This window comes from Hypanus sabinus, chromosome 2 (genome assembly GCF_030144855.1).
Source record: "Hypanus sabinus isolate sHypSab1 chromosome 2, sHypSab1.hap1, whole genome shotgun sequence".
Classification (NCBI taxonomy): Eukaryota; Metazoa; Chordata; class Chondrichthyes; order Myliobatiformes; family Dasyatidae; genus Hypanus; species Hypanus sabinus.
Window position 1 is genome coordinate 190,003,510 of NC_082707.1, and position 26,860 is coordinate 190,030,369.

Consider the following 26,860-nt stretch of genomic DNA (forward strand, 5'->3'; position numbering starts at 1 on the left):
CTTGAGGGGGGATTTTATTGAAACCTACCAATACTGAAAGGCTTAAATAAAGTGGATGCGGAGAGAATAATTACCAACAGTGGGAGAATCTAAAACCAAAGCTACAGCCTCCGAATAGAACCAAATCCTTGCAGAACAGAGATGAGAAGGAATGTCATCAGTCAGAGGATGATGACTCTGTGGAATTCATTGGTACAGATAGTTGTGGAGTCCAAGTCATTAAGTATACTTAAAGCAGAAGTCGAAAAGTTCTTGATTAGTAAGGATAATAATAACATTTTACCAGCTTGAGCTGAGAAAAATAATAATTATACTATAAATACAAGCTTGATTCAGTTTTAAAATTGGAATACCACAAATTATATTATGACTGATCAGTTATTACAGATGGGACAATCTTTGGAACCTGAATAGTAATATTCAGTATTACTATATCCTGACAGTAATACACTGTCCTGATAGTAATATCTACAGCTGTCACCATCCCAAAGGCACTATGCAATAGCATTAAACAATTAGGCAACATCCTCATAAATCTTCAGAAAGCCACAATACTATAACACCACTAGAATATTCCGAAAGTTCTGAGCAATTGACAAATGACTGCTTGACTATGCCTGAACTGCCCGAAATGAGAGAAAAAAATTAATAATTATTATTGTTATCATTGCTGTTGTTGTGCACTTTTCATACAGACGATACAATTCAATGTGTTTTACAATGGGATAAAGTCTGTAACACCCTGGCAAAGGTTTCACTGCTAACGTAATGGTCTTTCTGTAGAGACAGTGTTTGGGTCATGGTTAGAGATAACTGGGGCTTTGGAATGTGAGCTGTCCAATGGAAGGAGTGTGTTTTTCATGTTGTGTGTCTGACACTGGTGTGAGCTGGATTGTTTTTTGGTTCAGCGGGAAATGAAGAGAGAAGACACTGGAGAGAAGAGGGCTTAGGACTCGACCCGGAGCGGGACCATTATTCAACGAAGCCCGGGGAGATCGAAGGAGGATCGGCGAAGGGGAAGCGGTGAGCTCCAACTTGTCCACGTTAGACAGTTTCATTAAATGTGCCCTTCTCTTTATTTGCATTTTCTTTACTAACCGTTTAGTCAAATTAAGAATTATAAAGCTAAATAGTTTAATAGTATGCGGTGCACTGTCCATTATTTCAGGGTACTTATTTGTAACAGGGTAACAAATCACACATACAGGGGGATTTAGTGAGCTTCTGCTTCAATCTCCCACATTGTCTTCCCTGGACTTTCACAGCCGATGGAACCAGTGTTTCAAGTGCAAACATGAAAATAAAAGACATGAAGATGTTAGTTAAAACCAAGATTTAAAAAAAATAGATTTTCAGCTGGAGTTTAAAAATGTCAACTGAGTTTGCACTCCAAAAGCCTTAGATATTGAATTCTACAGTTTAGTAGCATAGTTCAAAAAAACTGACCTTTCAATTATCTTTTAAGGGAGATTATTAAAATTTAAGAGACTGGCAAAAGAAGACCTGAGGGTTCAAGCAGGATTACAAAAGGACATCAAAATTACAGGGAGAAGGCAGAAGAACAAAGTTGAAATGGAAGATAAAACAGCCCCATCACTATAAGTTACCTGATGAAAGTTGTATTGAATTACAACTCGCAAAAGCATCCACTCTTGTCAGCTGGATTCAATATTCTAGTTGAGATGAAATGAAGAATACAGGAAATGTGAAACAGAGAAGAAATGCTTGAAATGCACAGCAGAGCTGTGGTGATGGGTGTCCACTTGAAACATTAACATGTCTTTTCCCTTTCTTGGGATCTGTCAGTCTTATCAGACATTTCCAGTCTTTTAGTTAGCTGTTTCCCTGCGAACCCAGGAACCAGCAGAAAGTGCTGAGAATCTTAACTAAGGGAAGGTTACAATCCTGGATGCACGTCATTGCCTTCTGGAATGCTTACCACTTGAGTATTGAACTGCAAGTGCAATAGCACAGCAGCTGGGATTATTCAGCCTTTTAGATAGCCTGAATGCTGGTCGTAACTGAGAAGTTCAATAATTCATATAGTAATGAAGGAATTTATTTTATTATTTATATAACATAGAACATTACATTACAATAACGACCCCTCAGTCCACGATGTTGTGTCAACCTTTTAACCTACTCTAACCCTTCCATCCTACCTGGCCTTCCATGTTTCTCTCATTTGTGTGCCTATCCAAGAGTTTCTTAAATGTCCCAAATCTACTGTATCTGCCTCTATAATTCTCAGGGTTTGTCCCCACTCCCTTTTTTTGAACAAAAGAATCACATTTGCCACCCTCCAAATGTCTAGTACTACTCCTGTGGCCATATTTTATTTATTTCATTCAGAGATACATTCATTCATTCATTTCATTCAGAGATCCCTCTAGCCCAATGGGTCTGCACCGCCCAATCACACCAACTCATGTGGCCAATTAACCTGCTCATGTGGAAAGAATGTGGCAGGAAACCGGAGCATCTGGTAGAAACCAGGCAGTCATGGGGAGAATATATAAATTGAAGCAACTAAATAAATTTGGAACAGAATGCTAGTTACAGTGTTGGTAACCATTTATAATGACTTCACAATACATAGGTATGGTACTGTATACAAGGCTGAACATTTAATCTAGATAAATATTGAGTCTGCAAGCTACTGACTAACTATTCCAGACAGTGTCATTGTTACAAGCAGACACACCACATTACCAGTCTGGCTGAGTTCACAATATGTTTATGCAAAAAAAATACAGTATGTTCACAGTCTAGGCTTTTGTAGCTGCTAGCAATATGTTACATCATTTGCAATATTTTCATTATGAACAGCATTACTTAGACAATAAACTTTTTAAAAGTTCTGAGTTGGAATTTTCTGAGAGACTTGGAGACTTCAGGGCTGAAGGGAATTAATAGGTGTCAAGGACAACTACCAGATTGCACTATTTCTGGTTAAAACCCATTCAGTTCACTAAAGTCTTCTTAGGAAGAAAATCAACCTTCCTCTATCTGCTGCAGTATATACATAAGTGATACCAATGTAATTTGCTCTTTACTGCCACAGAGTCAGGGTAGAAGGGTGCCCTTTGGAATAAAGCTGGAGAAGAATTTCTTTAGCCAGAGAGTGGTAAATCTGTGGAACTGATCCCCAGCCAGTTGGCTGTGGAGACCAAATTATTGGGCATATTTAAAGTGGAGGGGTTGATTGGTTCTTGATTAATAAGGCCAACAAAGGTTATGGGGAAATGGTAGGAGAATACGGTTGAGAGGGTTAATAAATCAGCCATGATGGAATGGCAGAGCAGACTCAATGGGCCAAATGACCTATTTCAGCTCATATGCCTAATGGACTTCAGGAATGGGCAGGCAAGCAACTCAACTATGGGGTAATTAGTGACAGAACCATGGAAACTTATAGCAGAGGAAGAAGCCATTCCATCATGTACACAACAGGCAAAAGTGGACTTTGGGTCATCCAATGCCCCAGCTCTCAGTCTGGTCCGTAGCACATTCGGCTCCGTTTATGTATACCATTTTAAATGTGTTCATGATTTTTGCCTGCAACAACTTTCCAGGCAGTGTGTGGATGACTTTCACCATTCATTGAACCAAAAAAACATTTTTATTTGTCTTAACCCCCTGCTAAACATTTGACCAATTAGTTTAAATCTTTGCTTCTAATTAATAACTTTGCTGCTAAGCGAAATCTTCTGTCGATTTCCTTGTCAGAACATCAACCCAGACCAAGTTACCACATTACTATAATACCTCATAACTATCATTTTTAGCCCTCCACACTCATACTGATAATATTCCAGCCTACTTTAGAGAGGTGACAGGAAGTGTACACAGTATTCTAGCTGTGATCTAACCAGCGCTTTACACATTTCTGGTACAACATCCCTGTCCATACCTTGGTCAATAATTTCCCTTGCCATCTCCTTATCCAACTTCTACAGATGTACTACTGAAATTGACAGTTGAATCATGGACTAGTACAAGAATTGAAATGTGCTTGAACATTAGAAGCTGCAGAGAGCAGTGGACTTTGCTCAATACATTTCAGACACATCACTCCCCATAATTGGTGGTAACTTCAGTAAATGTTGCCTCAGGAAGTCAACATCCATCATCAAAGATCCCCACCATCCAGGCCATGCCATCTTCTGGCAGCTACCACTGACCAGGAAGTACAGAAGCCTTAAGTTCCATATCACCAGGTTCAAGAACAGCTACTTCTCTTCAACTACTTAGTTCTTGAACCAACCAGCAAAACCCTAATCACTACAGCTTAGCAACACCATCAAAATGCTGGAGGAACACAGCAGGTCAGGCAATATCAATGGAGAGGAATAAACAGTTGACATTTCAGACCAAGACCCTTTATCAGGATTGGTAAGGAAGGAAGAAGATGGGAGATGGGGGAGGGGAAGGAATATAAGTCTTAGCAGGGTAGGGAGTGTTTCTCCACCATTTTGTGTGCGTTAGTCTGGATTTCCAGCATCTGAAGTTTCTCTTGTGCTTAGCAACACTATGGCTACTTTGATCTCTATGCATTAAAATGGACTTGGTACTTTTTGTTCTAATTGTGTTTTTTCTTGCAAAAACTGTGTATAATTTATGGTTAATTAATGCATTTTGTGTGAATGTTACTTCTATGATGTTACGTTCCTGTGATGTTACTGCAAGTTTATCTTTGTACCTGTACACATCTGTACAGGTGCTTATGACAACAAAGTTGACTTCACTGCAGGGATAGGTGGGCATACATTAAACACCAGGCTGGCAAGTAACATCCTGATCCCATAAATTATTAAAGAAACTGAGTAGCAAAGGCATTATATGCTCATATTCATGTTAATGACAGAAGTGGGTGATGTCAATACTGTTCAGCAGGTAAAACAAACATGCAATGATAAAATAATCGGACATTCAAACAATGAGATAAATCTCTGCAGGTTAATAAACTTCTGTCAAGGTTCAATGATAATCCTTAAAACTCCACATAAACCAGTGTCAACAGAATCTTTTTGGTAAGTAAAGGACCTTAGATGATCTTCTATTTAAGAACACAATCACTGATTTTAAAGGAGATTTGAACTGAAACCTTTAGCATACCATATTAGTCTTTTCTTTTTAAGAATTGCAAGCTATTCTCCACCATCTGAGCCCCAACTATCCAGACTATTGCCTCTTCCGATGTCGACATATTTTGTTACAAAACTACAAGTTTATTCACTCACAAATGTCCATACAATAACCAGGTATTCACAAAACTATTAATAATTTCAAATTAAGATATGATTACTATTATCTGCAAAACACACAATTCCCTAGGGGGTGCACCAACATTCTCAGAAATCCCCCACTGTGCACATAGGAACCTCATGCTCCCTATGAGCATGGTGGCAGACAAGTAAAAGAACTCTACCTTGGTAGAGGTTTGTGACGATTTTGTCATCTAAAGCTTTGACAAAGTTCTATAGATGTGTGGTGGACAGTATATTTACTGGTATGGAACACCAATGCCATTGTATGTAAAAGTCTACAAAAAGTGGTGGATACGGCCCAGTCCATCATGGCTAAAACACTCCACACCATTGAGCACATCTACATGGAGCACTTGTTGCAGGCAAGCAGCATCCATCATATAAGACATGACTCCCACCATATAAGACATGCTCTCTTCTTGCTGCTATCATCAGGAACAAGGTACTGGAGCCTCAGGACTCACTCCACCAGGTTCAGGAACAGTTATTACCCCGCAATCATCAGGCTCTTGAAGCAAAGGGGTAACTTCACTCAGCTGCACTTGCCCCAACAGTGAAATGTTCCCACTAAACTGAACTCACTTTCTTCATTTGTTACTTAATATTATTATTATTATTATCATTATATCTTTCTTCTCGTTTTTGCACAGTTTGTTGTTTTTGTTTTGCACATTGCTTGTTCTCTGTCCTGATGTGCGCAGTCTTTTATTGATTCTATTGCATTTCTTGTATTTAGTGAGATTTCCCACAAGAAAAGGAATCTCAAGGTTGTATATGGTGACACACTGTATATGCACTTGGATAAAAAAAAATTCTTTGAACTTGGGAATGAGTCATAATTTGAAGTAGCGGATGAGAGAGGGATGTCGTTCCAAGGCGGCAGCCATTTGAAAAGGTCTACTCTTGTCAGGAGTGAGTTTTATTTGAGCTAATATAAAGAGGTGGGTGTAAGCTGAGTGGCCATTGTTGGAGTGTCTAGTGTTGGAGCGGGAGGCTTAAAAGGCTTTGGCAAGAACAGGCTTCAGCAAGTATGGGAGGTTGTCAGTAGGCTTCCAGTAAGCTTTTATTTTCTCTTTCTTTGCCTATTTTACACAGCTAGTGTGCTGAGAATGTGTCCAGAAGTCCTTTGTGTGAGATTTGGGAATTCTGGGAGACCTCCAGTCTCCCTGATAACTACATCTGTATGAAGTGCATTGAGCTGCAGCTCTTTAGAAACCCTGTTAAAGAACTGGAGCTGCAGCTCAATGACCTTTGATGGTATGCCCAGATGGGACTCTGCCTGTCGTGTGCCAGGGTCAGGAATATCTCAGATCAGGTCCACAGCATTCTAAAGGTGATGGCTGAGCAGCCAGAAATCATGGTACATATTGGTACAATGACATAGGTCAAAAAGTGAGGAGGTCCTGAAGAGAGAATATAGGGAATGAGGGAGAAAACTGAAAAGCAGGACCTCCAGGATAGTAATCCCTGGATTGCTGCCTGTACCGTGTGCCAGTGAGGATAAGAATAGGATGATTTGGTAGATGAATGCATTGCTGAAGAATTGTTGCACGGAGCAAGGTTTCATATTTCTGAATCATAGGGATCAATCATGTACATAAAAAATGGGTTACCCAAAGGGGACCAATGCCCCTGAGAGCAGTTGCTAGAACTCTTGGTAAGGATTTAAACTAATTTGGCAGGGACAAGGGATCCAAAGTGACAGGCTGAGGATGGGGTAATTGGTATACAAGGCAATGCACTGTGTAGTGAGACCATGTGGAAGAACAGACAGATGACGGGGCAGAATTTCAGTCATTAACCGTAATGTGGGGTAAAAATCAAAAAGGTTGATGAATACAGACTGAAGGTGTTATACTTGCACACTATATACGGAATAAGGTAGATGGTCTTGAGGCACAGTTGGAGATTGGCAGGCATGGCATTATAGGCATCACTGGGTTGTGGCTGAAAGAAGATCATAGGTTTAACATCCAAGGATTCACCGTGTATCGAAAGGGCAGAAAGGTAGGCAGAAGGGTGGGGCGGCTCTGTTGGTAAAAGATAAAGGCAATGTCACAAGAGTCATGAGGGACTTCAATATGCAGTTAGATTGGGAAAATCAGGCTGGTGCTGGATCCCAAGAGAGGGAATTTGTAGAATGCCTGAGACGGCTTTTTAGAGCAGCTTGTGGTTGCACCCACCAGGGGAAAGGCAATTCTGGACTGGGTATTGTGTAATAAAGCAGATTTGATTAGGGAGCTTAAGGTAAAGGAACACTTGGGAAACTGTGATAACAATATGATAGAGTTCACCCTGCAGTTTGAGAGGCAGAAGATAAAGCCAGATATATCAGTATTACAGTGGAGTAAAGGGAATTACAGAGGCATGAGGGAGGAGCAGCCCAAAGTTGATTGGAAAGAGACATTATCAGTGATGGTGGCAGAAAAGTAATCACTGGAGTTTCTGACAGCAATTCAGAAGGCACGGATAGAACATCCCCAAGATGAGAAAGTAATAGGAAGAGGAGGTTACCACGGCTGTCAAGGGAAGTCAAAACGGCCTAAAAGGAAATGAGAGGACATAACTACAGCAAAATTTAGAGGGAAGTTAGAAGATTGGGAAGCTTTTAAAAAACAACAAAAGGCAACTAAAAAAAAATAAAGAGAGAAAGGATGAAATTTGATGGTAAACTAGCAAATAATATTAAACAGGATACCAAAGTTTTTTCAGATATATCAAGAGTAAAAGACAGTTAAGAGTTGACATTAGATCACTGGAAAATGATGCAGGAGAGGTAGTAATGGGGGACAAGAGATAGCAGATGAAGTTAATAAGTATTTTCCATCTGCCTTCCCTGTGGAAGACACTAGCAGTACATCAGAATTTCGAGGGTGTCAGATGGCTGAAGTGAGCGTAGATGCCATTAGTAAGGTGTAGGTGCTCGAGAAGCTGAAAGGCCTTAAGTTAGATAAGTCATCTGAACCTGATAGTCTACACACCAGGGTTCTGAAAAAGGTAGCTGAAGAGATCAGGGAGGCATTAGTAATGAACTTTCAAGAATTCTGGAATGGTTAAAGAGGACCAGAACATTGCAAATGTCACTCCATTCTCCAAGAAGAGAGGGAGACAAAAGAAAAGAAATTACCGGCCAAATAGCCTGACTTCTGTGGTTGGGAAGATGTTGGAGTCCTTTATTAAGGATGAGGCTTCACGGTACATGGGGGCACATGATAAAACAGGTCAAAATCAACATAGTTTCCATTAACGAGAACTCTTGTCTGAAAATCTTTTGGAATTCTTTGAGGAAGTAACAGGCAGAATGGACAAAGGAGAGTCAATTAAAGTCTACTTGTATTTCATAAGGCCTTTGACAAGGTGCTGCACATGAGGCTGCTTAACAAGCAATGAGCCCATAGTATCACAAGAAGTATGCTAGCATGGATAGAACATTGGCTGACTGGCAGGAGGCAAACAGAGGGTATAAAGCGAACACAAGGAAATCTGCAAATTCAGGCAACACACACAAAATGCTGGTGGAACGCAGCAGGCCAGGCAACATCTATAGGGAGAAGCACTGTTGACGTTTTGGGCTGAGATTTTGATTGGCTGCTATTGGCTACTGGTTTTCTGCAGGGGATAGTACTGGGACTGTTTCTTTTCATGTTATAAGTGAATGATTTGGTTGACAGAATTAATGGCTTTGTGGCAAAGTTTGCAGATGACACAAAGATAGGTGGTGCTGAGGAAACAGAGAGTCTGCAGAAGGATTTAAACAAATTAGGAGAATGGCAATGAAGGGATATGTATGGTCATGCACTTTGGGAGAAGGAATAAAGGCATAGGCTATTTTCTAAATGAGGAGGAAATTACAAAATCAGAGGTGCAAATGGACTTAGGAGCCCTTGTGCAGGATTCCCTAAAGCTTAACTTGCTGGTTGAGTTGGTGGTAAGGAAGGAAAATACAATGGTAGCATTCATTTTGAAAGGACTAAAATATAAAAGCAAGGATATAAATGTTAAAGCTTTATAAGGCATTGGTCAGATCACTGAGTACTGTGAGCCATTTTGGGCCCCTTATTTAAAAAATGTGCTGGCATTGGAGAGTGTCCTGAGGAGTTTCATGAGAGTTTCCAGAATAAAAAAGTTAACTTATGAGAAGCGTTTGATGTCTTTGGGCCTGTACTCAGTAGAGTTTCGAAGAGTGAGAGGGGATCTCATTGAAACCTATTGAATATTGAAAGATCTGGATAGAGTGGATGTGGGGAGGATGTTTCCTATAGTGGGTGATTTTAGGACAAGATGACACAGCCTTGGAATAGAGGGACATCCATTTAAAACTGAAATGAGGAGAAATTTCTTTAACCAGTGGGTAGTTCTGGAATTCGTTGCCACAGATTCCGTGAAGGCCAACTCACTGAGTATATTTAAAGCTTTGGTTGATAGGGATAATAAATCAGCTATGGTGGAATAGCAGAGCTATTCTGCTCCTATGTCTTATGGTCTTGTGCTCCTTCTACAGGGGCAAGTGGCACAGAGATATCCTTGAAGAGGGGTAGGCAGTTAACCTGGGCAGAGCCTTGAGTACCCGTTGCCTGGCCCATGAATGGCCATTTTGGCTAGGACCAGAAGCAAGCCCACCAAGAGATTCTCCCAAGCAACCCACCCCCTAGGCAGGACGTGCAGGAACCCATTGCTCAAGGTTCAATAATAGCTTGAAAAAGATACTGCAAAAAGATAATGATCTTAAAGATCAGCTTTATTTTTCATGTGTATATCAAAACAGAGTGAAATTTGTCGCTTGTATCAAATCAAATCAGTGAGGATTTTGCTGAGCAGCCTGCAAGTGTCACCATGCTTCTGGCACCTGCATGGATGCCCGCAATTCACTAACCCTAACTAATAGTCCTTGGAACATGGCAGGAAACCAGAGGACCCAGAGGAAGCTTGCATGATCACAGGGAGAACAGACAGCAGAGGATATTGAAACCCTATCTTAGAGCTGGCACTATAGAGCATTGTGCTAACTGCTAGGCTACCAAGTCAACCCTAAGTAACGAAGAAACTAATTTTCATGACATTTATACAGGCATCACCCACTTTACAAATGTTCGCTTTACGCCACTTCGCTTTTACAAAAGACCTACATTATAGTAACCCGTTTTCTCATTACAAAGAGGATTTTCATTTTTACGATAATTTTTCCCATATGAATTAATGGTCCTTCGCTTTATGCCATTTCAGCTTAAGAAAGGTTTCATAGGAACACTCTACCTTTGTAAAGTGGGGGCACCCGTATACTACGTATGCCTATGAGAATAAACATGAACTTGAGATTGTTATAAATTCAAGATTGTCTTCGGAGATGTTCAAAGTGGTGTGGCTCTATTATCAATCACTTAGCATTCCATCTGCCTTCTTGAGAGCTCTACTTAAATAAAACCCTCTGTCTTTACAGCCTGTGAGATACGTTTTAAATGCAGGAATCCAAGCACGTCGATTTTCACACAAAGCTGCCATGACAATGACCAAGTAATGGGTGTCATTAGCGCAGGATCAAGAAGATGCCATGGCCTGGATGGTTGGGGTCCTTGATGATGGAAGATGTAGATGTGCTCAATGGTGGAGAGCAAGCACATTACGCTGTTGTGTACCAGTGCTGATGGTGATTGCGGAGGAGGTGTTGTTGACCATTCCATTGATGCTACCTGTCCAACTATTTGTGTCCAGCAATTTCCAGTTTTGTTTTGGATTTCAGCCTCAACATTGTTTTGGATTCCTGCTCCAGCTACTCCCTGAAATGGTCAACTCTGGTCCTCTTGTTGACTTAACAGTGCTAATAAGACAGGAGTCAAATTAAACTATTCAGATTATCAGGTCTGCTTTGGCTTTCAATCAATACAGTAGGGTTCTTGATTGTTTGGGATATGTTCTCCGATAGTGAAAGGTTGTGTGTGATGTCACTCAAAGGAGTTTGACACCGACTGCAGTTTCCTTTGCTGTGTTCTGCTGTAACAAGGGGTGTGAGTGGCGCGAGTTCTCCTGAAGTCAATAACCATCTCCTTTGTCTTGTTGACATTGAGGAAGAGGTTATTTGCTTGGCATCGTGTCTTGAGCTCTTTCACCTCCTCTCTGTAGGCCATCTCATCGTTGTTGCTGAGGAGCCCCACCACTGTCGTGTCATTGGCAAACTTGATGATGTAACTTCTCAGGAGTTTGGCCCTGTGAGCAGAGTGCACAGCAGTGGGCTCAGAACACAGCCCTGGGGGGGGGGGGGGCACAAATGTTGAGGATGAATGGGAGGGAGGAGCAGTTGTGCTTCCTGACTGTCTGAGGTCTGTTCGTTAGGAAGTCCAACACACAGTTGCACGGTCAAGATGAAGAATCCATTAAAAACTATGCAAGCTGAGCGAGATAAGCACGAGAGGTCATAGGTTAAGATTGAAAGGTGAAATGCTTAAGGGGATACTTCTTCACTCGGAGGGTGTTGCAAGTGTGAAACGGGTTTCCAGCGGAAGTGATGGATGCAGGTTCGACTGCACCATTTAAAAGAAATTTGGATAAGTACATGGATGGGAGGGGTATGGAGGGCTATGGTCCAGGTGCAGGTCAATGGGACTAGGCAGAGTAACAGTTCAGCACAGACTAAATGGGCCAAGGTGCCTGTTTCTGTGCTGTAGCACTCTATGAGTCTAAAAGACTTGTGTTTTAAAGACATGAGAGATTTCACAGGTGCAGGAAATTCACACACATCCTCAGCAGGTCAGGCAGCATCTATAAAAGGGAATAAACTGTTGACGTTTAAGGCCAAGCTCCTTCATCAGGATAATTGGATTCAAGGCAGTCTACTGTTCAACAGCTATTCTTAAAATAAAGTTGACATAAAGATTGGACGAAAGAAACCATGGAAGCTGTTTCTTCTTCCAATAAAAGCCAGGTGACGTTCCCAGTAAAATGCATCAAATAGAGGATAATGACAAAAATTATAATGTGAATGAGATCAATCACAGTGTAGTTACCAAGTGTGAGTGACAAAGAAATTAGTTAATCATCGTCACACTGTCACTTTGTGCAGCATGTCACCACTTCAGATTGGAATAGTTGCATCCTGAAGCACTGAGTCATGTGGCCAGTAACGATCTCCAAGCCTTTTTATGTGAAACCGAACACAAATCCAGTCAAATTTACAAAGGTAACCTCTAAACGAATTGGAGAGACAAGTCACTGCAGATGCTGGAACGTGATCGAAAGATAACCTCAAGTGATGAAGACCCTTCAACCCAAATAATACTCATCTATCATCCCAATGCAGCTTTAAATGTCTGGGCGTTATCGTATCGGAGGGTCTGTCCTGATGCCAGTACGTAAGTGCCATCATAAAGAAGGCACAACAGTTGTTCTACTTTTTTATAAGTTTGCATAGATTTAGCACATCATCTAAAACTTTGATAAACTTCTATAGATGCACTGTGAGAGTACCCTGACTGGTTGCAGCATGGCTTGATATAGCACCACCAATGACCAGGAAAGGTAAAATCTACTAAAAGTGGTGATTACAGCCCAGTCCATCAAAGGCAAGGCCCTCCCCACCACTGAGCACATTTACAAGATGTGCTGCCACAAGAAAGCAGCATCCACCATTAAGGACCCTCATCGTAAAAGCCATGCTCCCTTCTCGCTACGTCAGGCTGGAGGCACAGAAACCATACCACCAGATTTGGGAACAACTATTACTCTACAACTATCAGGCTACTGAAGCGATATGGACAACTTCACTCACCTCAACACTGAACTGACTCCAAAACCTATCAACTCACTTTCAAAGACTCTGTGACTTAGTATCATTTATTTATTTTTTAGAGTTTGCATTATTTGTCTTCTTTTCTGCATTACTTGTTCGTCTATCTTTTTTAATCGTAGCTTTACATACATCCTACAGCAGGGATGGCCAACCCATGGCGCATGCGCCAAAGGTGCACATTAGATGATTAGATGTGGCGCATTGCACCCCAGTGATAATAATAAAAAAGTAAGCCTACTCATGCAAAAAGTATTAACCAAAAACTGATTTGTAGAAAAAAATCTATAACAGGAATTCAAGTGGCTTCGAGCTAGAAATGGGTTTTACTGAGAATAAATCTAAAACTTAGCAGTTAATTTTAGTGATTTTATTATTTCATGCACATCTTTTGGCGAATGTTATCTTCTTTCACATTAATCAGTTTTCAATTTTAAAAAAGTTCAATGAGTCAAACTAGGAAAGAAGGACTTTTGTTCTGCAGTTGTTCCGTAACTGTTCAATACACGTTTGATGCTTGTTTGATCCTATGCCGCCAGGCATCTGCACCAGCGGTGCATCGCAGGTTTTTGCTAATCAGTTTACAATTGACACACGTGCACTATGGAGTTGCGTTTTGTCCGTCCTCTGTGAACATTTGCAGTTCTGTACTTTTTTGAAAATTGAGCCTTGTTTTCACATTCAGTTACCCATCACACTGCAAAAGAAAATGAGCAAAAGAAAAGCAGGAAGTGACAGTAAGCATGAATTCAATGAACAGTGAGAAAGTGAGTTCGTATTTACAGCGGGTCTGTCAGGAAAACCGGTGTGCATTGTTTGTGAAAACACTTTCTCACATAATAGAAGACAGGATCTTAACAAACACTACAAAACACAACATCAGACTGAAGTAGAAGGAAAACTGAAGCTCGTGCTTGGGTCTGAGTTATGGAAAGAATATGTGATTAAGAAAAAGGAAGAAATCAAAATTAGACAAAATATATTTGTTAGAAGTCTCATTAGGGTAAGTAATGTTTATCTTGTTTTATATTAAATCAATATATCATGTAAAAATGCTAAATATGTCTATATTAACATATTTTTACAAGAATTAAACGGGAGTACAAGAGTTGTATGGAGCATCTGAACTCGCGCATGAAAAAATTGACACATGGAATGTAAAAGGTTGGTCACTCCTGTTCTACTGTATTTCTTTATTTTCCTATAAATACTTGCAAGAAAATGAATCTCAAGGTAGTATATGGTGATATATTCGCTCTTTGATAATAAAATTACTGAACTCTTATCTCTCCCATTTCCCGCACATCTGCCCTCACCCGATCCGCCCGCCACACCACTTGGGATAGGGTTCCCCTTGTCCTCACCTACCACCCCACCAGCCTCCAGGTCCAACGTATAATTCTCCGTAACTTCCGCCACATCCAACGGGATCCCACTACCAAGCACATCTTTCCCTCCCCCCTCTTTCTGCTTTTGTAGGGATCTCTCCCTACGCAACTCCCTTGTCCACTCGTCCCCCCCCCCATCCCTTCCCACCGATCTCCCTCCTGGCACTTATCCTTGTAAGCGGAACAAGTGCTACACCTGCCCTTACACTTCCTCCCTCACCACCATTCAGGGCCGCAGACAGTCCTTCCAGGTGAGGTGATACTTCACCTGTGAGTCAGCTGGTGTGGTATACTGCGTCCGGTGCTCCCGGTGTGGCCTTTTATATATTGGTGAGACCCGACGCAGACTGGGAGACCGTTTCGCTGAACACATACGCTGTCCGCCAGAGAAAGCAGGATCTCCCAGTGGCCACACATTTTAATTCCACATCCCATTCCCATTCTGATATCTCTATCCATGGCCTCCTCTACTGTCAAAATGAATCCAAACTCAGATTGGAGGAACAACACCTTATATACCGGCTGGGTAGCTCCAACCTGATGGCATGAACATTGACTTCTCTAACTTCTGTTAATGCCCCTCCTCCCCTTCTTACCCCATCCCTGACATATTTAGTTGTTTGTTTTTTTTCCTCTCTCTCTGCCCATCACCCTGACTGTTCTCCATCTCCCTCTGGTGCTCCCCTCCCCCTTTCTTTCTCCCTAGGCCTCCCGTCCCATGATCCTTTCCCTTCTCCAGCTGTGTATCACTTTCACCAATCACCTTTCCAGCTCTTAGCTTCATCCCACCCCCTCCGGTCTTCTTCTATCATTTCACATTCCCCCCCCCCCCCCACTACTTTCAAATCTCTTACTACCTTTCCTTTCAATTATTCCTGACAAAGGGTCTTGGCCTGAAACGTCTCCTTATAGATGCTGCCTGGCCTGCTGCGTTCCACCAGCATTTTGTGTGTGTTGTTTGAATTTCCAGCATCTGCAGATTTCCTCGTGTTTACTGTACTCTTAACTTTGAATTTCAACTAAAGACACATCTAAGTTAATTAAGGCTAGTGAAAATGGAAAAATCCTAACCAGTTTCCAAACCACTACTTTTTATTCAAAAGATTATTATTAAATAGGGAAAGAAATCTTTCCAATCCTTACTTGAGCCTCTTTGGTTAATAATATATTAACCGATACTTGAAGGTGCCATCGGATTATTTCTGTATCGAATAACTTCCTCAAGCTCTCATTCAGCCTTGATAGCTGGATCCTACTCTGCTTGTCAGCTGTCTGACACCTTGCAGAAAATCTTTGTAAGAAGCTACCTACTTTCCTTGAATATACAATGTTCCCAGCTCTTCTTCAATAGAATTCTGTTTGTACTGCTTTATAATCCGCATGCTGAAAAATGCACATTTCACATTCAGCAAACATTTGAATTTACAATTGATATAAAATTTATTGCATGCTTAGTCAAATGTTTTGCATTTCCGAAAAAGGAAGTGTCCCCTTTTCAACAGGATTAGGAAGACTTTTGGGCAGTGATTCAGCTCTTGTAGATAAAATTTACCTCAACATAACTCTAGCCTTCAACACAGTGAATTGATTAAGAATTAGGTAGTGAAAAATAAACCTTGATACTGAAACATAAAGCAATGAATGGGTAAACACTAAATTCAGTTTTGCTCAATTATTGTCCTGTCTAAATGATGCCAAGCTTTTCTCTTAAATGGTTTGGTACAATTGAGTGGCTTGCTGGAGACACAAGAGCTTCTGTAGATGCTGGAGGAACTCAACAGGTCAGGCAGTATCTATGGACGGATTCCCATTCCCATCCTAATGAGTTGTTCAGTGGCCTCCTCTGGAGGAGCAACACCATATATTCCCTCTGATGACATGAATATTGATTTCTCCTTCTAGAACACAAATTCCCCACTCTGACCTGTGACTTCCCACTGGGTCCCCACCTCCTTCCCTTTCTCCTTTTGTCCACTCTCCTCTCCTATCAGGTTCTCTCTTCCCCGGCCCTTGGCCTTTTCCAGCTGCCTGGTTTCACCCCTCACCTTTTTATTCTTGCATCTTTCCCTTTCCTTCTCAGTCCTGAAGAAGGGTCTTGACCCAAGACACTGACTGTTTATTCTTTTCCACAGATTCTGTCTGACTTGCTGAGTCCCTACAGTATTTTGTGTGTGTTGCTGTGGAGGGAACGGTCCTAGTGAAGGGTTCCAGCCCGAAACATCAACTGTTCATTTTGCTCCGTAGTGCTGAGTTCGTCCTGCATTTGTGAGTGTTAAGTGCCTTGCTAGGCTACTTTACAGTTGAAGTCAACTGCAGCTGTAGCCACAAAAACGTCAAACCAGTGGAGCACCTCAGTTATGTTTCTTATGGGGGCAATCAGAAACCATTTTGGTGTTTACAAAGATCTGACAACCCCACAGACAGGCTCATGATGGATTTCCCAGAGTGGAGGAGTTTAAAACTAGAAGATATAGGTTTCAGATTCGAGGGCATAGATTTAAAAGGGACCATGATACTTCTTCCCTGGAAAACCTTGTACGGTGAAGATCTCATCGAGTGCCCTGGGACACTTTACTTTATTGAAGTTGCTATAAAAATGCATTGAAGAGAAACTGCACAGAAGGACTCCTGCAGCATTTTGCAAGGAACCAGACACTGACCAGAAACCTGGTGGATCCCAGCCCTTCATGCATTAGCCACAATGTCCAAACGCCTCCCCACACTGCCAATGCACACATCTTCCTCCTGGAATCACTCAATCTCATTTATGTTCACCTGTGTAATAGCAAGGGATATCATGGGACAAGTATAGAGTGCCCACTACTAAATGTGCACTATGTACCCTATATCACAATTATTGGCATAAAGGATACTGGTTATATTAGCAAACCGGTAACCATAAGACCATAAGATATAGGAGTAGAGTGAGGCCATTCAGCCCATCAAATCTGCTCCACCATTCCATCTCGGCTGATTTATTATCCCTCTCAATCCCTTTTTCCTGTTTTCTCCCCATAACCTTTGACATCCTTAATAATCAAGAACTTATCAACCTACGCTTTACATATACCCAATGGCATGACCTACATAGTCAGCTGTGGCAATGAGTTCCACAGATTCACCACCCTCTGGCTAAATAAAATTCCTTCTCATCTCTGTTATAAACGGATGTCATTGTTTTCTGAAGCTGTGCCCTCCGGTCCTAGATGCCCTCAGCATATGAAACATCCTCTCCACATCTTCAATTCCCTCCCCCTATCTTTTTTATTCCGGCATCTTGCCTCTTTCAATATTCAATAGGTTTTGATTAAATCTACCTCTCTGCGATTCTTCTGAACTCCAGAAAATACAGGCCCAGAGTCATCAAATGCTTCTATAATTAACCCTTCCATTCCTGGTATCACTCTCGTGAATCTCCTCTGGATCGTCCCCGATGCCAGATTGATTAATTGAGACCAGGACTAATGATCCAAAGACATGCAGGTACTTTAAATAGAGTTAATTAAGTATGCAAACCTGGGTTTTTGAAATAAAATCTGGTACAAATAATAAAACCATGAATTTCAGACTGTCATAAAACTATGAAACCTCATACAGTCATAAAATAAAGTTTATAAATACTTATTGGAAAAACAATCTTTATATTTTTATGAACTTTAACTGCCTGATTACACCATGAAACAGCTCAGCTTGGCAAGGGTAGTTCGAGTTGGACAATAAGTACTTCAACCTCTGAATGAGTATCTCAATATGAGTCGAGGAGAGGTCAGTAACTATATTCAAAATCGATGGGATGTTAACTCCCACCAGCTCCATCAGTTTGAAAGCCGACACATCTTCCTCAATGAGCAAGAGCCTCACCTCATTCACGTTGATGCCATTTTCCTTCATGAACTCCCTGTCATTGACTTGACCTCCTTCCATAAACTCCATGGCTAGAACACGACTGGTTGACAGCTCCCAGTGAATTTTAGGCACCTTCAGGATGAGGACAAAAGGCAGATCTGTGTTAATTCATCTCTCTTGGAACCATGGGGCAAAATGAAGACCACTATCATAGGTACTAACTGAAATCTTGGCTTCTGACTTTAATAGTGCAAATATTAGGCATACAAGATCATCACAGACGGAGATGTGAGGGGGCATAATTTAATGTGATTGGAGGAAAATATGGGAGGGAAGGTATGAGGTAGGTTTTTAACACAGACAGCAGTGGGTTGCCCTGCCAGGGGTGAGATGGGGTAGAGAAAGAAACATTAGGAACATTTAAGCGACACATAGATAGGCACATAGGAGGACAGAAAAATAGAGAGCTGTGAGTGAGGACTGTGTTAGATCCATTTTGAAGTAGGTTAAAAAGTTGGCATAATATGACGGGCTGAAGAGCTTGTACAGTGCTATAATGTTCCCTGTTCTATTTTCTGAGACAAAGCAACACACAATCTGCTGGAACACCTCAGGTGAAGCAGCTTCTGTGGCAAGAAAGGAACTGTTGACATTTTGGATTGAAATGCTGCATCAGGACTGACACAAGTGGTGCAAGGGAATCCTGATGCAGGGCTTTGAATGAAAGTGTCGACAGCTCCTTTCCTCCCACGCATGCTGCTTCATCTGAGTTCTTCCGGCAGATTGTCTGCAGCTCCACGTTCCAGTATCTGCAGGTTTTTGTATCTGCAGAACAGAGACTGAAACACCCCCAAGATGAAAATCCTCCACGTGTGCAATGGTTCCTGGTTCACAATTTTACTGCCATTTTTTTTTGTGTGCCATACTCTGCCAGAGCCTTGGCGACCACTTTTTTTTTTAAGTGGTTGAAGTGGAGGAAAGATTCTGTGAGTGGTCACCCACGTCCTTCTCACAGCGCAGTTGTTTTTATTACGAGGCCCAGTTGCGAGCTCGACACTCAACCCGGCACGGAGGGAAAGCATGCCTGGGAGTGGCCCGATTGGATTCGAACTCGGGAACCTTCGCTCCAGAGTCCGGCAGTGATGTCACTCCGCCACCAGCCTGCCTTTTACCACATTGCTGTAGGTATTTCATTTTAGGTATTTCATGATCTGCTTCCAGCCTGTTTTGGTTACCAGTGAAGATAAGGGATACTTAGGAATATGTGTCATCCAATGAGGGTGACAGAACTGGGAGAAGGTTCCAGAGAATGCTGGGTGGGGGGGGAGTGGGGAGGAGGTTTCACAAAGATTGGTCGTGGTCTTTGCTCAGTGGGAGATGAAGAGAGAAGACACTGGAGAGAGCTGGTCACAAAATTCGATCCAATGGGACATGTGATTCGATGGAGCCAAGGCGTGAGAGTCTGCCGAGAATCAGTGAATATGGCTTTTGGAAGATTTGAGCTCCAAGCTGTGCACATTTGACTGTCTCATTATAATAGGCCCTTTTTGTTTTTTTCTTTCTTTTCTTTACCAACCCTTTCAGTTAAGTTAACATTCAAGAATATACTTCTTTATAATTGTATGCAGCGTGCAACCTGTTATTTCTGGCAATGGGCTGTAACTGGGCAGTAAATTACACAGCTTTACACAAACCAGGGCTTGGGTGAACAAGGCACCCCAATCCCACGGATATTGCGGGGCTGGAGTTGTATATACCCTGGACGTACGAAGCCAGAGAAAGGTAGGTTTTCTTGGCGCTGATGTCCAGTGGCTGTTGCAAGGGGCTAACAAGCTGGTTCTAGAGACACCCCGCAAATGGGGGTTTCGTATGAAAAATCAGTCCTGACAACTCCTCCAGTTCTGTTGGACAACACTCCCTTGGACTCCAGTTTAAATAGCATCATTTTAACCATAAAGATGCCTAATTTATTCAGTAATCCACAGGGATAGAGGAGTCCTCTAGGGATAGGTTGGGACTATTTTACAAGATTTAAATTAATATGTCAAAGAAAGGTTTTACTCAGCACGAAGAAACACCATCCTATGCCATTTTCTCCACAGCCAGTATGTAGTGTAGTGAGAAGGATTTTTGCAGATTTACAATCTTTTTTTCTGTATTAACACTTTAAGAATAAAGAACTAATGGCCAAAGACTGCAGGGTGAGGTTTGAAGTTCAAAGTTCAAAATAAATTTATTACTGAAGTACATACATATCACAATATACAACTCTGAGGTTCATTTTCCTGCAGGCATTCACAGTAGAACACAGACATACAGTAGTATTAATGAACACTACACACAAGCAAAGACTAACAAACATATATGTGTAATATGTATTTTATACATATTAAATCTTTGTTGATGATGAAGGTATTTCCAAATTAATACCACTTGCTTTAGTATTGAGGGAGTAACATTTTTGGCCCAAACATGGCTCTAACATTTATACCTGTTACGGATTCAGCAACAATAAATATATATGTGAGGCAGAGTTTTTTATAACAAATAACACGTTTATTAAACACTGAAACACAAACCCCCAAAAGTAAACAAACCACTAACGTAACCGGAAATCAGCTGCTGTGCGGCAGCTTAAACAGTTCTTAAAGGAATAAAGTGAAAACTGTTCTTCAAAGTAGTACTGCAAAAGTTCAAAATGCTTACAGTCCATTAAAGGAGAGACTTTTTAGACAATTTAAATTCTCTCTCACATCGTGTTGCTGCGGTTCCCAGTCGAACTGTACTTTTCCCGGAGAATTTACGAAGATGAAAATGAAACGGCTTAAAGGCACTGACCTTTCCTTTACAAAACTGTACCCAACCCTTTCTGCTATTATTCGCAGGGGTTACCACAGGGACAGCCAACAAATTCCTTCCAAATGAGGACCAAATAAGGTCGAACCTGTTTCACCGTCGAAATCGACTTTCCTCGATCTTTTAACTCCCGAACTCCGATCTTCACTCTCCACTAATTTTTAACTGGCAGTATTATAAAGAAACTGCCAGCAATGACCTTTTAAACTTTAGGCATTAAATAAAACTCCATCTTTCAACCAAACTGCGTCATAATATTGGACCACGCAGTGGCATGGAGTCAAAATTGCAAATCCAGCCACGAACTGCCCCTCCTCACAGGGAGGGGTCCTCCTTTTATACCCTGTTAAAAATACATCACATGACCTCTACTGGTGGGAAAATGACGTCACTCCACCATCACAAGACCACTACCTTAAGTCCAGTATAGCTTCAACACCACTGTCACGTGACAAGTACAAGATACCCACGGGTACGTAACATACCTTAAGGAAGTGGAAGTGTTTGAGCATCTTTGCCATCTTCTCGGTGTTGTGACCTTCTTTCAGGAAGTCAAGCTCCAGTGGCATATTCTTCTTGGTTTCATCGACCAGCCAGGCGAAGCTGAAATCGGGAAATAGCCAGGACACACTTTGGACCAGGATCTGTAAAGGATAGGCTGCATTATAACCAGAACCAAGCTTGGGCACTCTACAATATCCTGGGGCCTTGTGTCAAGCCACTATAATTTATCCAATACCCCTGATGACATCAGTCACCTTCACCCTTCATGGCACCATTATGTTCTAGAAATTGAGAGCATGTCTTTAGGAGAATTGGTTAAGTAAGCTAAGGCTTTTCTCTTTGGAGTGAAGGAGGATGAGAGCTGACTTGATAGAGCTGTACAAAATGATAAAGAGGCATTGATAGAAAGGACAGCCAGTGCTTTTTTACCCAGGATGGAAATGGCTAATATGAGGGGACGTGACTTTAAGGTGTTTGGAAAAAAATATAGGGAAATGGTCAAGGCTGTGAGCCTGCTCTGACTGCTCCAGACTTCATGTCTATGGATTCACTTTAGTTCTGAATTCCATCGCTTGCTTTTATTGTTTGCATGATTTAGTGTTTTTTCTCTCTCTCTGCGCATTGGGTGTTTTTGAGTCTTTTTTTAATAGGGTCTTTTGTGTTTGTTTGTTTTGTTTCTGCAAAGGCTGAGGAAAGTCCATCTCCCACCCACCCCCCCCTCCCCATCCTCACCGCACTCTACAGCGGTTGTATTGAGAGCAGCCTGAGCAGCTGCATCACTGCCTGGTTCAGGAATTGCACCATCTCAGATCGCAAGACCTTGCAGCGGATAGTGAGGTCAGCTGAGAAGATCATTGGGGTTTCTCTTCCCACTATTACAGACATCTATGCCACACGCTGCACCTGAAAAGCTAACAGCATTGTGAAGGACCCCACACACCCCTCACACAAACTCTTCTCCCTCCTGCCATCTGACAAAAGGTACCAAAGCATTTGGGCTCTCACAACCAGACTGTGCAACAGTTTCTTCCCCCAAGCCATCAGACTCCTCAATACTCAGAGTCTAGACTGACATCTACATCATTTATTATTATATTGAAATTTGTCCTCTACTGTGCCTATTGTCCTGTTTATTAATTATTGTACTGCCCTGCACTGTTTTGTGCAGGTCTGTAGTCTAGTGCAATTTTTATGCTGTTTTACATAGTCTAGTGTAGCCTTGTGCTGTCTCACATAGTCTAGTGTAGTTTTGTGTTGTTTCATGTAGCACCAGAGTCCTGGAGGAATGTTGTTTCATTTTTACTGTGTACTGTACCAGCAGTTTATGGTCGAAATGACAATAAACTTGACTTGGCTTGGCCTGTAAGGAGATGAATCTCAAGGCTGTATAATTTATACATACTTTTATGATTAATGTTCTTTGGACATTGAACATTTCCCACAGAGAGTGGTGGGTGTGTGGAACACACTCCCTGAGGTGGTGATACAGGAAGGTACATTAGGGCCATTTAAGAGACTCGCAGACAGGCGCAGGAACGAAGGAAGAATGGAGGGCTATGTGGGAGGCAAACCGTAGGTTGAAGTAGCAACACAACACTGTAGACCAAAAGTCCTGTACTATGTTCTGTATTCATTCTGGTGTTGCTAGGAGAATGTCTTCTGGCCATTAGTTGTACATGAGAAGGATTTTAAGAATAAATGATCAAGGTTCCAGCCCTATTCCAATCTTCTTCCAAGGTTCTTCTCCTGAGATGACAAAAGAAGGCTGGAAGGAGAATGGGTAGATGCCATCTCAAAGTACTTCTGCTTGGCACGATCTGCCTGAATGACATGCAAACAATTTTTTTTAACGGTATCTTGGTACAAATGACAATAACAAGCCAATATCAAAACCACTTATTCTTGAAGTCCCTCATCGTGAGAAAATTCCTCCTAGTTCCTGACTCTCTAGCCAAATAATGTGACAGTCCCTGTGAGAACTTTGCCAGTTTCAGTAAGATACCATGTCATTCCTCTAACTGCCAGAGAGCATGGTCCCATTCACCTCAATACCTCCTCCCCTTTCATCCCAGGAATCGAACTGCAATCAACGGCATTATCCCATATTTCACTGTTTGTGCAGATTCTATGCTAGAGTGAATATTCCAATCAGAATAAAGGTTAGTGATTAGCACAATGCTATACAGCATTGGCTGTAAGATCAGGATCTGTTACCCAGTGCTGCCTGAAATGAGTTTGGATGTTCTCCCCATAATTGCGTGGCTTTCTTCCGGGTACCCCAACCTCCTCCCACATTCCAAAAATGTTCAGGTTAGGGTTAGTAAAATGGGGCGTGCTATGCTGGTACCTATGTTGGCGACACTTGCAGGCTGCCCAGCACAATCCTTACTGATTAGACTTGACAGAAACAATGTTCTTCACTGTATGTTTCGAATTTCATGTGACAAATAAGCTAATCTTTTCTTTAATCTTTCACAAAGTAGGTCTACGAAATTATTTGTGGTAAAGGAAAATAGAATCAGTTAATTCAGCCTCCAAGGACTAATATTTAACAATGTTTAGCAGAGAGTGCTTGTATTGCATTTTCAAAAGTATTTATTGATTTACATGATATGCTGACAAGATGCAGCACAAAGAATGAATTCTAGACACGTTAGAAATGTGTTGGATTAAAATGTGTGAGGTAATCTGAGACTGGCTTCTAAACACACTGATCCAATGTTGGTTATCACTATAGTTCTTTGTCCCACTATAAGCACTCTGCTTTTAAGCACCTTCTTTATTCCATTCTTAAATGGCCAATTCCATTCTCCTGAGAGAATGCTACAAAATTACTTGAATATCAATTTCTCTAACCCCTCTCCTCTTTCTTTTTCCATTCCCCATTCTAGCTCACCTCTTACTCCTTCTCTTCTCTTCTCCTCACCTGCCTCTCATCTCCCTCTGAAGCCCTTTCTCCTACCCTTTCTTCCATACTCCTCCAACTTCTCCCATCAGATTCCTTCTTCTTCAACACTTTACCTCATCCACCTATCACCTTCCAGCTTCTTACCTCATCCCCCACCTAACTACTTTCCCTCTCACCTGGCTTCACCTATCACCTGCCACTTTGTACTTCTGCCCTTCTTATTCTGACATCCTTTCCAGTCCTAATGAAGGGTCTTGGTCTGAAACATCGACTGCTTATTCTGCTCCATAGATGCTGCCTGACTCGCCGAGTTCCTCCAGTACTTCCTGTCTTTTGCAACTGTGCTCTGATTGAAAGGTAAAGAAGAAAGTCGGGCTGAATGGCCTACTCCTTTCCATTACAAAGTTCAAAGTAAAGTTATGAATTTGTAGCGTACACAGTAGTATAGTGGTTAGCGCAATCAATACATGAAAGCAAATTAGCTGATTATTTTTCCCTCAGTGCTTGTTGGAGCTTGTTGTGTCATAGAGTCATACACTTCTCCAAGAATCATCAAATTGTTGTGGTGACTTCCTGAGATCCCAAGAGCAATGTCATCTGGAGTTTAGCCATCTAGCCCCTATTTCCTGGTAGATTCTCCCACGGAGGTAAGGCCAAGGGGAAGGTTCCAGATAAAGAGCAACCCAACCAAGATTTCAATAGCAGTCACCTTGTATTCCATGCCACAGGACCACTGCCCATGGATTAGCCAGGGGTGGATGCTTTCTATAGGCACTGTATATCACCATATACAACCCTGAGATTTGTCTTTCAGGCATACTCAATAAATCCACAGAATAATAATCATAGCAGAACCAATGAAAGACCGTACCAATGTGGACATTCAACCAGTGTGCAAAACACAACAAACTGTGTAAATACAAAAAGAAAGAAATAATAATGGTAAATAAATAAGCAATCAATATTGAGGACATGAGATGAAGAGTTCAATGATGGGGCAGGTGAAGTTATCCCCTTTGGTTCAAGAGCCTGATGGCTGAGGGGTAATAACTGTTCCTGAAGCTGGTGATGTGTGTCCTGGGGCTCCTGTACCTCCTTCCTGATGGCAGCAGCATGAAGAGAGCATGTCCAGTGTGGTGGGGGTCCCTGATGATGGATACTGCTTTCCTGCAACAACATTTCACGTAGATGTATTCAGTGGTGGATGAGTTTATTGGTGTTGGACTGGGCTGTATCCACTACTTTCTATAGGATTTTCCATTCAAGGGCATTAGTATTTTTACACCACACTGTGATGCATCTAGTCAATATATTCTCAGTAGGTCAGGCAGCAGATGTGGGGGAAGAGGAATGGCTGGTCCTGATCCAAGGCTTCAGCTAAAAAACTGACAATCCCTTTGCTTCTCCAGATGCTGCCTGACATGCTGAGTTCTTAGAGCAGCCTGTCATTTCCTCATGGAGTCAAGAGGTCACAGAGCATGCCTCATTTACCTGTCTACACCCATGACTGGGTAGCTGGGCACAGCTCAAATGGCATCTATAAATTTGCTGGTGATACAACTATTATTGGCAGAATTTCAGATGATGACGAGAGAGCATACAGGAGTGAGATATATCAACTAGTTGGGTGGATGTCACAGCAAGAACCTTTCGCTTAACATCAGCAAGACCAAAGAACCGATTGGGAACTTCAGAAAGAGTAAGATTCGAGTCCTTATAGGGGGATCAGAAGTGGAAAGGGTGAACAATTTCAAGTTCCTGGGTGTCATTATCTCTGAGGATCCATCCTCTACCCAACATATCGATGCAGCTACAAAGACATCATGCCGTCTAGTTTGCAGAGTGGGTGGCTACTGCACTGGATCAAAGTAAGCTGCAGAGTTGTAGGTGTAGTCAGCTCTATCATTGGCTAATAGAGTATCCTCATACTAATCTCCATAGTATCCCGGACATCTTTAAGGAGAAATGCCTCAAAATTGCAACATCCATTATTAAGGACCCCCTTTCACCCCGGTCAAGGCTTGTTCTCATTGCGACCATCAGTAAGGAGGTACAGGAGCCTGAAGGCACACACCCAACCATTCAGGAGCAGCTTCTGCCATCTGATTTCTGAATGAACTTTGAATCCCTGAACTACTTTTTTTCTCTATTATTGCACTACTTATTTAACTATTTTTATATATATATACACACTGTAATTCACGTTTTCCTTCTATTATTATATATTGCATTGCTGTTGCAAAGACAACAAATTTAACAACATATGCTGACATATGGGGTGAGAGGGTTGTGGGGGGAAGGCAGGAGATTG

General features: G+C 41.7%; 1 protein-coding gene across 7 annotated transcripts in view; it reads right to left on the reverse strand.

Annotated features, from left to right (window-relative positions):
* Positions 1-26,860, reverse strand: part of adck1 (aarF domain containing kinase 1) — a 669,842-nt gene that overhangs the window by 295,897 nt on the left and 347,085 nt on the right. For all 7 annotated transcript variants that reach the window (XM_059961611.1, XM_059961627.1, XM_059961621.1 and 4 more), the window contains 2 exons: positions 21,623-21,781; positions 18,297-18,413 (listed from right to left, as the gene is read on the reverse strand). In XM_059961611.1, coding sequence (XP_059817594.1) covers positions 18,297-18,413; positions 21,623-21,781 — 276 coding nt within the window. The remainder of the gene's footprint in view (positions 1-18,296; positions 18,414-21,622; positions 21,782-26,860) is intronic.